The sequence below is a fragment of the Parasteatoda tepidariorum genome, chromosome 5 (genome assembly GCF_982258835.1).
Source record: "Parasteatoda tepidariorum strain Cologne lab strain chromosome 5, Ptep-v5.0, whole genome shotgun sequence".
Classification (NCBI taxonomy): Eukaryota; Metazoa; Arthropoda; class Arachnida; order Araneae; family Theridiidae; genus Parasteatoda; species Parasteatoda tepidariorum.
The window spans coordinates 72,934,728-72,947,675 of record NC_141759.1 but is presented as its reverse complement, the minus strand read 5'-3'; the positions used below and the strand labels follow the sequence as shown (position 1 = coordinate 72,947,675).

The window sequence follows — 12,948 nt, the reverse complement described above, 5'->3', positions numbered from 1 at the left end:
AAAGGAACAATAAACTCTGAATAACTAAATTCTATCATTAGATCAAAGAATATTCAGATTGTTACTATTTGAAACCAAAATCCTACCTAGGTATGTGCAAAGAAGTTTTATAATCAGATTAAAAGGGTTGTTATATTGTTTGTATTTTTTACTTCCCCAGACTGCATATAATGTAAAGATGTCATACTTCATATTCACAGCACACTGTATTTTTAAATTTACTCTGTGTCAGTCACAATGCTCTTTCCTTGATATAGTTTTTTTCCTTCTTAGTTATGCATCGAATTTTAAACACATGAAAATTGGAGAATCAAATGTAGCCAAACTTGTTCCAACTAGAATAACATCCATGGCTATACATCCTGCATCTGATAAAGTTATGGTTATTGCCGGAAGCAAATATGGCCATTTGGGTTTTTGGAATGTGGTAATAAATCACTTTTATATCTAGTAACATTTTTATCTATATTTCGTCTTGATTTGTTGTTGGACAATTCTAAAAGTAACTTGCTTAATTATTATGAATTTAAAATTAATGTTTTAGGGACAATTTGATCCTTTTTTTATTTTCCAACTTATCTTTTGTGGTTTGCTTGTCCCCTATGCCAGAACAAGATGCCGACTGAGGCATTATTTTATATTTACTATACTGTTCTAACTAATTGGGACAAATGAAAAAAAAGTGATTTATTGAAACTTTAGCTTTTAATCATTACATACCTTAAGTTACATTGATACACGTCTGTAATAATATGAAGTATGTCCTCCTTTAGCAGATATGACTTCAAGAACACGTTTTGGCATTGATTTCACTAGTGTAGCGTACATGTTCTTGACTTCGTTGTGGAACCATACTTGAAAAGCATTTTTTATCATTTGTTCTGCTGTCGTGCAATTCATCTTGGCTAAGCGATTTTTTAGAATATGCCACATATTCAGAATGGGATTTAGGTCTGGTGAATTACCAGGCCAATCAAGCACTTTTATTTTGTTTTCTCGCATGAAATTCTGAACCAGTTTGAAATTGTGACAAGGGGCCAAATCATGTTGAAATGTTTCCATGAATGGAACAATCCTACTATGTAATATATCGATGTATTTGGCTGAATTCATCATGCCTTTTAGAGGCGCTAAGCTTCCAGTGCTATTTGTTGTGAAGAAACCCCAAAACATTTGTTTAGAAAGGTGTTTTACAGTCTGTTAGATATGATCTGGTCTAAGACTTTATAACTGGTTTGAAGCGGTTCGGGACATCACTGGCAATCCCATACCAACTCGAATGAGAAAATCTTGCTTGTCCCAATTAATTCGAACACTATAGTATATCAATCAGCATGGTCCTTATAGCTCAGTTGTTTAAAGTGTAATAAAACAAAGTTCCTCCGAAGGTATTCTTTTATATTAATCAGTTGCAAGGATGGCCTCTTTGATTAGTTGATTAGAACATCTTTCAAATAAAACAAAGTTCCTACAAAAGCATTATTTTACATTTATATTGATCAGTTGATTAGAGTGTCATACTGACAATACAAAAGTCGTGGATTAGATCTCTCTCCTTTGGAACAACTTGCATGATTCATAATTTGTGACAGTCTTCATTATTGTGCTTCACCTATGCTATATTTTACTGATGACATTTTTAATTAGTTTCAAATATGTAAATATTCCGTTTTATAGAAACTTTTCTCAAATAAAAGTTTACTGTTTGTACCAAATTTACAAAGACAAAAAATATTGAGATTAAAAAATTTTTTTTTCTTTTCCTTAGCGAATCCTTAAATAAAAAAAGTATAAAATAAAATAATTGAAAAAAATTTCAATGATTTCTTATGAAAAAGTACGAAATAAATTATCGGATTGAAAAAGAAGTTATAATATAAGTTCATTTTAAAGAAAGCAGGTAAAAAGCCAGCAGTTAATTTGATGTTTTTATCGTTATTTGAAAGCCATCGACTTTGCATCTGTTTTCAATTTCAAAATTCCATAAGAAATTCTTGCAACACATTTTAAGATAAACTTTATATGAAAAGAATGCAAGATCTGGAAAATTAACTGAGGCTATATCAACTTTATTCTTAATTTACTCCCAATATTTTTTTATACAAAGCCAGAGAAATTATCATTTTCAACAATATGAGTTAAAATTTGAAAAACAAATATAGCTTTGGTTTTTATATACTATAACTTTATTCCCTAACAGTTACATTTATCCTTTATTAATAAACATCCTTTATCCTTTCTTTTATTAATTATTATCTGAAGTTTATTGTTAGATTATTGCTTCCTAATTTATTTATTTATTTTTTACTTAGACTTCTAGCTTACACCCAATCCTGTTTCTACCTCATACCGGTGGTATTACAAACGTGAAAGTCAATCCTTATAATTCGCTACAAGTAATCTCTTCTAGCTATGATGGTACATTACGGTGTGGTGATATGGAAAAGAAATCATTCAATCAGGTATAGGTATTTCACACTTACAGCAATGTTAGATATTCTTTTAAGCCAATTAAACTTTTATTTTTTTGTGAGTAAAGTGAACCATTATTTTTGCTTAACTGAATTTTGAAGTGAGCAAGTTAGATTGAAATTTAATCATGAGCGCTCATCATTGATTAGTAAATGATTAGGACTCATAAAGATCAAATATATTTTATAAATGTTAAAAAAAGAACATAAATCTATTAGGGTAAATTTAATGAGAAGGGTTTTACTCACATTTAACTAATATATGTGGCAATATATGGTGTGCCAAGAAGAAAGAAGTAGCATCTGGTATTAGTGTTCCTAAAATACTGGTGGTAACTAAATTCAATGTTCACTCTAAGCGTTTTTAGATGGGCGGCCCGCCATGCCTGCCCTTTTTAAAAAACACTGCCTTTTTATTTATAATTAATTAACTGTTTAAATAAAAATTACCCACTGATATAACTATTTGTGTTTATAGGTTTAATTCTGATTTCTGTTACAAAAATTAACTTTATTGGGATTTTTCCCAACTGGTTAAATTTTCATGAGTTTCTGTTTTTTTCTGGGTGAGGTATATTTATAAATTTTTTAAAGTGATTTTAATTTTAAGAAATGCACCTTTAAATGTTCATTTTCTCATAATTTTCAGTTAAAAATGTAGGAAAAAGCTTTTTTTTATTTTATTTTATTTTATTTTTTTTTTTTGCAAAACAATTTGTACACAGAATTGTCTTTTAGCATACCTTTAATTATTTTTATAAACTACCTTTAATTATTTTTATAAACTACAAACTTTTCTCTTATTTTGATAATGAGTGAGAATTACTTTTTAAAACACACATATTAAATAGCATAAGAGAGTAGTTTAAAAATTATTGAGAATCAAGTTCCATTATTACATAATATTACACATTTTGAGACATTTTTATGGTGTTAAGTGAATGCCCTTTCAATTCTTAAGGAGAACTCTGCTAAATTAAAATTTTTATTCCTTCCAAAAATCTCGTTACTGATTTAAAACCAAGAAAAACAGAAATAGTTGGATAAAGAAACACCACACAACTACCATGCAATGTTTTTTTTTTTTTTTTTGCTGTTACGTTGGAACAAAATAATATTTTCCATGATTGCAGTTTCCAACAAGTGCAATATTATTATTGAGAATTAAGTTTGCAACTAGCTATAGTTGAAAGTTTGGTAAAATAGAGGAAACAAATTATTTAATACATTAATGTTTTGAATTTAAATGGAACCAAAAATAAACTTGAATTGTATAATGTAAAGGGAAATTAAGATAATTTGTAATGAAATATTTCAAGAATGTTATTTGTTGATGCCTGCAATGAGCCTAATAAAATAATTCAGAAGAATATGCAATTTAATGTGTATACCTATAAATATTTTTTCATTATTACTGTTTATTTATTAAAATTGAAGTTTTTTATTTTTATAACCTTTTTATAGTGTAGCATATAACCTTTTTTTAATGTAACATGACTTTTCAACAACTGGAACAAACTAATATAACTTAAAATAGCAGATAAAAAATTTTTATGCATTTTAATAAATAAATATTTGAGATACTAAGTTATGTCTGCAAAAATTCTGTATCTTAAGTTTTGCATAATAATAAGATTATTTCATTCTCGACACTTTTTATACGAGTTTTACAATTGTTTATAACGAAATTCGGTTACATAAAAAGTTTTTGACAAAGATGAAGTCATGATTCTCCATAAAGATTTTCTGATCTGTTATTAAATGTATTTCATATTAACTAGGTTTAGCTACAATATTTCAAAGATATCGTTTTTCATTCCAAATGTATGTTATTATCACATAAGAAATTAATTTCATAAATAATAAATGAAAGTATCGAATAATTTTTGACAAAAATTCAATTTATTCAGTAACTTATTCCTTAGATTTGCTAAGTTTAACAAACATTCTGAAGATAAATTACTAAATGAAACTTCCATTAGAAGAAATTTTCATTAAAGATTTGGTTGAACTGATCCTTGAATTCTGACCATTTTTTATGTAGTTCCAATTTCTTTTTATATTCCGTGCTCTGTATTTGATTTTTAAACAATTTTCAATACATATGTCAAACATTGTTTGCTAATTCTTTAAGTAAATATTTTTCTCTTTAACTCTTATTTTATTTTTTACATTCTTTGCAGATTTATGATGTTTCAGATGAAACTTCTTGTACATATTTCGATTTTGTTGGTGCCACTACACTTCTTGTTTCTCAAAGAAATGGGAATGTTTCTGTAATTGATGTCCGTAATGAAAGGTATCTACATTTTTTTAGTAATCTGATTGTAACAATAGGGAACTGATTATCCAGAACGATCGGGACCATCGATATTTCGGTTTTCTGCATCACTACAAAAAGCTGTTTTTTTATTGTCAAACCCAACTAAAAAAATATATAGAAATAATCTTAAAAAGAAGAAAAAATGATAAAGTACTAATGATTTTTTCTAAAATGATGGTAAGGTAAACATCTTCTAAAAAAGAAAAAAAAATCCTAAAATCTCATTAGGAAAAAAAAAATGTTTTTTTTTTTTAATGGCTGGAAAATTTATTTAATTCTGTTGCGGTTTTCTGATTTCCGGATGAGAGGTTCTGTACTGTATTATATATTATTTACAATTAATAATAATTTTAAGTTATATCTGTCTGAAATATCCAGCAAATTTTGTGTCTACTATTGTTCTTGCAACTTAGAAATACTAAATAATTGCTTGAATTGATTTTTTTCAAGTTGTTCCACTAAACTATGAATGCTGGTCTTATGAATAATTAGGAGTAAATTTGTTATCACAATTATAAGGTACAGGATATAAAAACTTTACATGCTATTTTTTTGTAGAACCATTTCAATATTGCCATTTTATTATGGAGTTATGTCACCATGCTTTTTGATACTTTGAATATAAAAGAAAATGCATAGATTTGTATGATAGGAAGAATAACTCAATAGTATATGTTTTTAACTCCCCACTCTATTTTTTTAAGAAAAAAATGCCAAAAAAAGTTAACCCAATATGCATTTATTCAAGCTGCTTTTGAGTATCGGGGTTTAGTCTCTTAACATATAGTACAGTTTTCAAATTATCGAGGTATCATGTTAATTACCCTCTCTAACTATAAGCCAGAAAGAAAAATTGATCATTTTATTTATTGTTGTGCTAAAGGCAGTTTTAAAAAGTTATATTTCTAAGTTTTAAAATCCTGTAATCCTCATCATTTAGTACTTGAAAATGAATAATTGACTTCGATAGAAGATTTCAATGCCTTGAAATAATTTGAGTTTTACTTTATCAAATGTACAAAGCTTCTGTCAAATTTTAATCTAGTTAGTTTTCTTAAGAAAATAATTGCCTTGACCTAAATCATCAGAAGTTTTAGTGACAGGGGTCTGTCTAGGTTTTTCTGAAAGATACCTATTTTGTGAAAATTTTGACAATTTGTGAAAAATTATATTAAAAAGTCAACACAAAAACATGGTAAAAATATAGATTTATCGTTTTTTAAGGGATACAAAAATAAAATTTTAAGAAATAGTATTTTGTGAAACTACCGTTTTTCCAAAGTTGAATTTGTGAAACTACCGTTTTACCTAAAATTGAATTTGTGAAGGTACCGCTAAACGGTAGTAAATTCGGCCTGGACAGATCCCTGAGTGAGCTTAAAAACAGTTTACTAAAAGTCTCAATTTGAACATTCTCAAATTTTGTACAAATTTAGAGCACAAGAAAACTAGTTAGTTCCTTTGTATATATCAATGCAGGTGTAGCCTGATAAAATTGTTACATTACCTAAATGTGTTAAAATAGTTTTATTTATGCTGTTATTAATATTAAAATTTCTCAGTCTCAATAGTGAGAAAAAACATGAATGCCATGACTACTCGGTGAAAACTGTACATGTTCATCCTGGAAATAAGAATTTGTTTCTGACTGCTGACAGTAAAGGGTATGTAATGTTTATTTATATTTTTAATCACAAAGAATCTTAGCTCAATTACAAATTTTTTGTTGCTTATGTTGAATTTTCCATTGCCTGGCAGGCAATACAGTGGTTTAAAACCAAACTTTTATTACAATTTTCTTATTTTTAATACGCACATATATTTTTATAAATTCTCTAAAATGTTCTACAAAGCTCTTCATTTTAAATTAATTTAGTTAAAAGATATGTTTTTATTCATATTTATAATTTTTTTTTTGTTGATAAATTTATACTTATAATACATTATCAATAATTAATTATATTAGAATTCACAAAGAAAACGGCAAAAAGAGGGAAGTCAAGGAAATTATCTACTTATCTATAGGATTATTGTTAACATTCTATTCACAGCCCCACTTATAGTTGTTAATAATTATGCAATTTATTTACTGTGGCTTAAGTATGTATAAAATTTAATCTTTAAAGCGAAAGGTTAAGTTGTATTTTTTATTTGCTTATTTATAATTTAATATATCCTAATAATTTTTTTAAATGAAAATATTTTTCTTTCAGAAACATGAAACTATGGGATTTGCGTAAGTTGCAGAAAAAAGCCATAATTGATGTTTGTCACCACAAACGCACGATTGCATCGGCTTTCTTTTCACCTGTCACAGGAAAATACATTCTCACAACTTCAGCAGATGACTCATTATGGTAAGTATAAAAAATATTTATGTTCTGTGCCTTTTTTTTCTCATGAAGAAGAAGAATTTTTAAGATCTTCTAGAATTTTCAAACCATATTAGTGGAATGACTGAAATCTTTTAAAAACCATGAATTGTCGGTGTTTTCCTTGTAAATTCTCTTCAGACTAAATATTTGCAGGGATAGAACAGCTAATAGTGCCAAAGTACTCCAATATAAAATATTTTCTCTAAGTTGCTAAAAAAAGCTGTTTTATACCAAACCGTGCCAATTACTCCAAAGCTCTAATAAAAAAAAGATAAATTTATTACAATTAGGCACTGAATTTTAGTGCAAAAATCAGTTCTGTTTGGACCAAAGGGGCAAACAATTTTCAGTTGTGCACTGGTTTACGTGTAAAAAGCAAAACCTCTAGGACATCATAAAGAGATAAAATGGAGAAACTCTTTTTGAAGAAGAGCAATCATGCATTCATTGGATGCGATATCTTAATAAAGTAGTCAAAAGAATCAATGTGTAGTGATAATAACCAAACATAAACCTTTCAACATATCAAAAAAAAAATGTTTTATGGATTATCATTTAAATGTTTTACATTCTGTTACTGTTATAGAAAAAAAACCTCTGGTATTACAGAAAAGTAGCTCCAATGGTTGACATCATTGTATTATGTTAAATCAGCTTTAGCTTTCAAATTTTTGACCTAAGTTCTAAGTATCTTTTTGGAGAGTAGATGAAATTTTTCATCTTTGTAGAATTTGTGCATAATTTAAATCTGTTAAAAATTCAAATTATAAAATGCCAAACTTGCATCAAGATACATAAAGTGTTCTAACAAGTTATGAATTTTTTAATCGCAATGAGTTAATTAGGCTTTAGTTTCATTTATGTATACTTTTCCCACTACGTGAAATTAGCTTTAATTTTATTTATCTTTCTTTACAGTATTTTTGACAGTTCAAACATAGGAAAAGAAATATTGCACAAAAAGTCTATAAAGTAAGTTATTTCTTTAAAAATATTACTATTATTTTACTAAATTGTGCTATGTGTCGAATTATTTTTCTGTTTGAAACATGCTCTCTGAATTCAATTATTCCAACAACAAAATTTTTTTTAATATTATATGGTATAAGCTCGAAAATACAGGAAGGTCCAGATTTTAGATATCTTACTTAAACTATAGAAGCTTTAAGTTCACTAAATGCGCATGTGTAGACCTCCGACGTTGATCGTAACAACTTTAAATGATGCAAAGATAAAGAGTAGTTTTAAATAAGATATTTTAATCAACACAATTGATTACTGTTAACTAAATTATTTCTTAAACATATAAAAAATTTAAGTTTAATCGATTTCATTCTATGATTGCTTATTTTTTTCTTTTACATTATAAAGTAGCATTAACCCTTGTTCATCTAAGTCATCAAAGGAAACTAATTTTTCTTCATCTAAAGCTTCCTCTTATGTATCTCTTTACGGTCATTTTTATTTCATCACTAACCATGTGATTGATGATGGTAATCTACCTTCACATTATAGAAATTTTGGGATTTAAGAAATCTGGTTTTTGGAGGTTGTATTATAGTTAAATATCTTTGTGGCTAATTTTATAAAGCATTTGCTTAGCCACAATTGATAAATGGAAAGACATCCAAAATATTGCCCAAGCTTAATTATTTTGTAAAATTACTTTTCAGTTTGAAATAGCCTGAATTCCTTGTTCACAAGAATTATGTCACTGTTGGTAATCATTTATATACCAAATTTTAAAAACTTTCTGACGGTTGGTACAACAAGTTATAGCCTGCAAAAAATATTGCACAGGTCTATATTGTTTTATAGAATTATATTTCATTTTAAATTATTTATAATTAAAAACAGGCTCTTGTTTGAATTCCTAATTGTTAATAATTGTTCGACATCTAAGTACCAAATGATATGTTTGATACAACATACGATAGCATTCAAAATATCATATCCAAAGGGTTAAAATGGTAATATTTCAATCCCAATTTACTTAAAGACATGTGTTGCTATTAAATCTGTCTTTAAAATAAAATGTTAAATTTGAAATGTAAATAAGAAATATTATTTTATCTATTTAGGCACAACAATTGGACTGGTAGATGGCTAACCCCATTTAAAGCAACCTGGTTACCTCATTCTGATGAATTATTTTCAGTGGGTTCAATGAACTATCCAAGGCGAATTGAAATCTTTAATGCCAATGGAAATAATGTTTTCAACTTCAAGAATGATGAATACTTAAATTCAGTAACATCAATTAATGAGTTTCATCCCTCACTCAATGTTTTAGCGGGTGGAAATTCAAGTGGAAAAGTTTTTATCTTCACAGATACACAGCTGAACTACTAAGATTGCTGAGCACTTAATTACTTATGCTAAGATTGTTGAGCATTTTATTACTTGTATCAAATTGTATAAAAGTGTAATATTTTTCATTTAATAAATTTTTATCATATATTTTTAACTAACTGAATTCATTTTCTTTGTAGGGATGTTAAAAAAAGGGTAAAAATTGAGAAATAGATAATCAAATGACAAAATATAAAGGTAGGAATAAAAGGTCAATATGTTTCAAGCATTTACAAGGAGTGAATGAGATGAAACATAAATGCCAATGGAAAAGTAAAGGTGAGAAACAAAATTGGACAAACCACAGAGACCAAGAGAGGCAAATCAGGGTAAAATGCATTTCCAAGTGTTATGGAAAGGTGGTGTGGAACTAATGTCGTTGTCATCATTAGTTCCTCTCTCCATAGCATGACGTAATTCATTTTCCTCTTGTTCTGTTTGTCATCCTTTTTTCTCTCTAACTTAACCTTTTAAATTCCAAATCACTTGTTTCTTCTCATTCACATCTGACAAGTTTTGAAAATGACCGTCTGTTTTTTGAGCACGTAAAACGTGTTGACATTATTTTCAATTTTTATATTTTGGAAGAGATGAGAGTTTTTAATCAAGTAATTCCTAAATTAGTTTATTTGCTTTTTTTGGTGGCCTTGCATTTTAAGAAGTTCATTAAAATGAAGTAAACTATCTTCAGAATCATTTGGCATGATGTAAATATTTAAGCAAAATTTACTATGCTGCTGTATTTTTCTTTTGGGTTGGGAAAGCCATATTCAACTTATATTGGGTACATACTTGGGTGTCTACATTAAAATACTTGGTTAGCCATCAAAATAGCACCAATTGCCAAAATTAATTAGCCCCCACAGGTGCAAAGAATGGCAATTTTTGCAGTTCTCTTAAACAACTAAGTACTTTTACTATACATTTTAAATTAATTTGTTTTATAGAAACATGTTTTATAAGTGTAACTATAAACAGATATCTTTAGAAATACTTAATTGTATGTTTTATTTATGTCAATTATAATATATTTAACCCAGATTAAATATTTTATTGTGATTAATTTTTATTAAAAAATTACATCCAATTATAATGGTTAGATTTTATTTTAAAATATAAAAATAGGTTCTATTATTAAAATTTAAAAGAATAATTGAATTTAGTTTTGACTAACAATAAAGATTTCATTGTGCTAAAGTACAATAAAATTGCATGAACATGCAATTTTATTGTACTTTATGAATGAATATGCAGCAGGGTTGCCACTCCACAAAGAAAACCTGGAGAATACATGGAATTTGATATTCATCTAAATTAATGGGGCATTTTGAATTTTCCCTGTCAACTGGGAAAATATAGGAATTTTGTTTATTTTCTTATCAAAAATGCTGCCCTATCAAAACTTCATGAAATATAAAAAAAATAGTCCAGTTATACTATTTTATTTACTACAGTCTTTTTTTTTTTTTTTTTTAAAGTATGATAAACTGTTCCCTAATTCTCAAAGTTTCTCCAGCAGTTAAAAGTAGTATAGTTATCTTAATATAGCTAGCACATGAGCAGAAAGATATTATGTCTCCTCTTAATATACATAGTATATATGTACAAAGAAAAAACACGGGGAATTTTTTTCGCACAACTGAGTTGCAACCCTGATTAATCAGCATTTTTTTTTTTGCATCATACCTAAAATGATCCAGTAACAGTAAAACAAAATATGTATCCCTAACTTGTGTAAGCTTATGTTAAGATTTTCATTAATTAAACTTCAGCATTAATAGTATTAGAATTGAATATTAAATTTAAAACCTGATATACTCTATAAAGAAAAAGAAATGTAATTGATAGCAGGGATTTCTAGAATATTCTACAAAAGAAATTGTAGTAAAACTATTTCACTTTTAATTTTTTGGGAGGAATAAATTATCTGTGACAGTTACTTCAATTATTGATTACAACAAATATATTTTGGCTCGTAAATTTGTAATATCTAGTAGTTAAGTACATTTTATTCCTTCCTAAAAGAGCCTAGAAGCGAAAGATTTTTACTGCCAGTTATTTCTCTTACAGATAATTTATATCCCACCAAATGATACCACTAATTTTGAGTGTTTAAAAGTTGCATATAGGTAGCAATGAGGTTAGCATAAGACAAAACTAATCAAATTAACATATGGCAGTAATAAACATTTACAACTGTTGTTGTAGTTCATTTACGTCACACTAGAACTGCCCAATGGGCTATTGGCGGCGGTCTGGAGATGATCCGAAGACATGCCATCAATTTTGTTCCTCTGCAGAGGGGATGGCACCCTCGCTTCGGTAGCCAGACTACCTGCACGCGAAGTTGAGCACTTTACAGTATGGCAGTAAATGGCGGGATCAGGGATGAGAAGTTTAACGAGGAACAATACCACACACCCTCGGTCCCTATGCAGACTGATCCAAGTGGTCACCCACTCGCAGACTGACCGCAGCCAGTGATGCTTGACTTCGGTGATCTGCCGGGAACCGTGTCTTAACGATCAGTCCACTACGGGACACATTTACAACTGAAGAGATATACTTAGTAAACAATATTGCAATTCTAGTCATAAATTTTACTTTGGGATTAGTCTAAAAGCAAATAAATTGCTTATGGGTGAAAAAAATGAGATATTCATAAAACATTTAACTTTTGACATTTTTACAATAGACTTGAAGAATTATAGGTGCAACAACTATTTCATAAATGTTACAAATTAGAAAAAGCTTGGTTTCTTACCTCTTGTACCAGAACTTCACAATGGGCTATTGGCAACGGTTTGGAAAACATCTATCCCTGAGATTGATTTGAAGGCGCTACGCCATCTCAATTTTGATCCTTTGTATAGGGGTAGCTCCCCCACTTTTGTAGCTTGACGACCAGTGTACAAATTCAAATACCTTATGTTAGAACAGTTGAACAGGCTGATTTAAGTATTCATACAGTCACTGACCACAGCTAGTAATACTTAATTTCAGTGATCTACTGGAAAATGTCTTGCGATCAGTCCACTATGGGACTCAGCACTGACAGAAAAAAATAGTCCATATCAGCAGATTTGGAATAGTTGGGTGTATTTATCCCCCATCCAATGGAGCAGGGGTGGCCAAGCTCCTTGATAGTCGAGCCATTTTTCAAAATTTGAAATTTTTCACAAGCCACAATTAAATACGTATTTAAAAGGTATGCAAAAAAGGTCTTAAAATTTTTTTTTACATAAATTATATTGAGAACATATAAGCAAAAGTACAAAATATGTGTATTGAATTTAAATATTAAAAATTAAACACATTTATTTTACTTGATAATTCTTTAAAATTTGGTGAATAATTGGTGACAGCACTTCTCAGTAATACTTTCAGATGCTAGTTAGTTAATTCTGATCGGTTTTTGGATTTCACG

The 12,948-nt window shown here is 28.4% G+C and overlaps 1 protein-coding gene across 8 annotated transcripts in view; it reads left to right on the top strand.

The window, feature by feature from the left end:
* The window catches only part of LOC107451802 (WD repeat-containing protein 76), a 30,895-nt gene extending 21,259 nt beyond the window's left edge, over positions 1-9,636 (top strand). For all 8 annotated transcript variants that reach the window (XM_071185229.2, XM_016068045.4, XM_016068037.5 and 5 more), the window contains 7 exons: positions 274-427; positions 2,313-2,462; positions 4,655-4,770; positions 6,357-6,458; positions 7,008-7,151; positions 8,088-8,141; positions 9,251-9,636. In XM_071185229.2, coding sequence (XP_071041330.1) covers positions 274-427; positions 2,313-2,462; positions 4,655-4,770; positions 6,357-6,458; positions 7,008-7,151; positions 8,088-8,141; positions 9,251-9,521 — 991 coding nt within the window. In that variant the 3' untranslated portion in view covers positions 9,522-9,636. The remainder of the gene's footprint in view (positions 1-273; positions 428-2,312; positions 2,463-4,654; positions 4,771-6,356; positions 6,459-7,007; positions 7,152-8,087; positions 8,142-9,250) is intronic.
* The last annotated feature ends 3,312 nt before the right edge of the window (positions 9,637-12,948 follow it).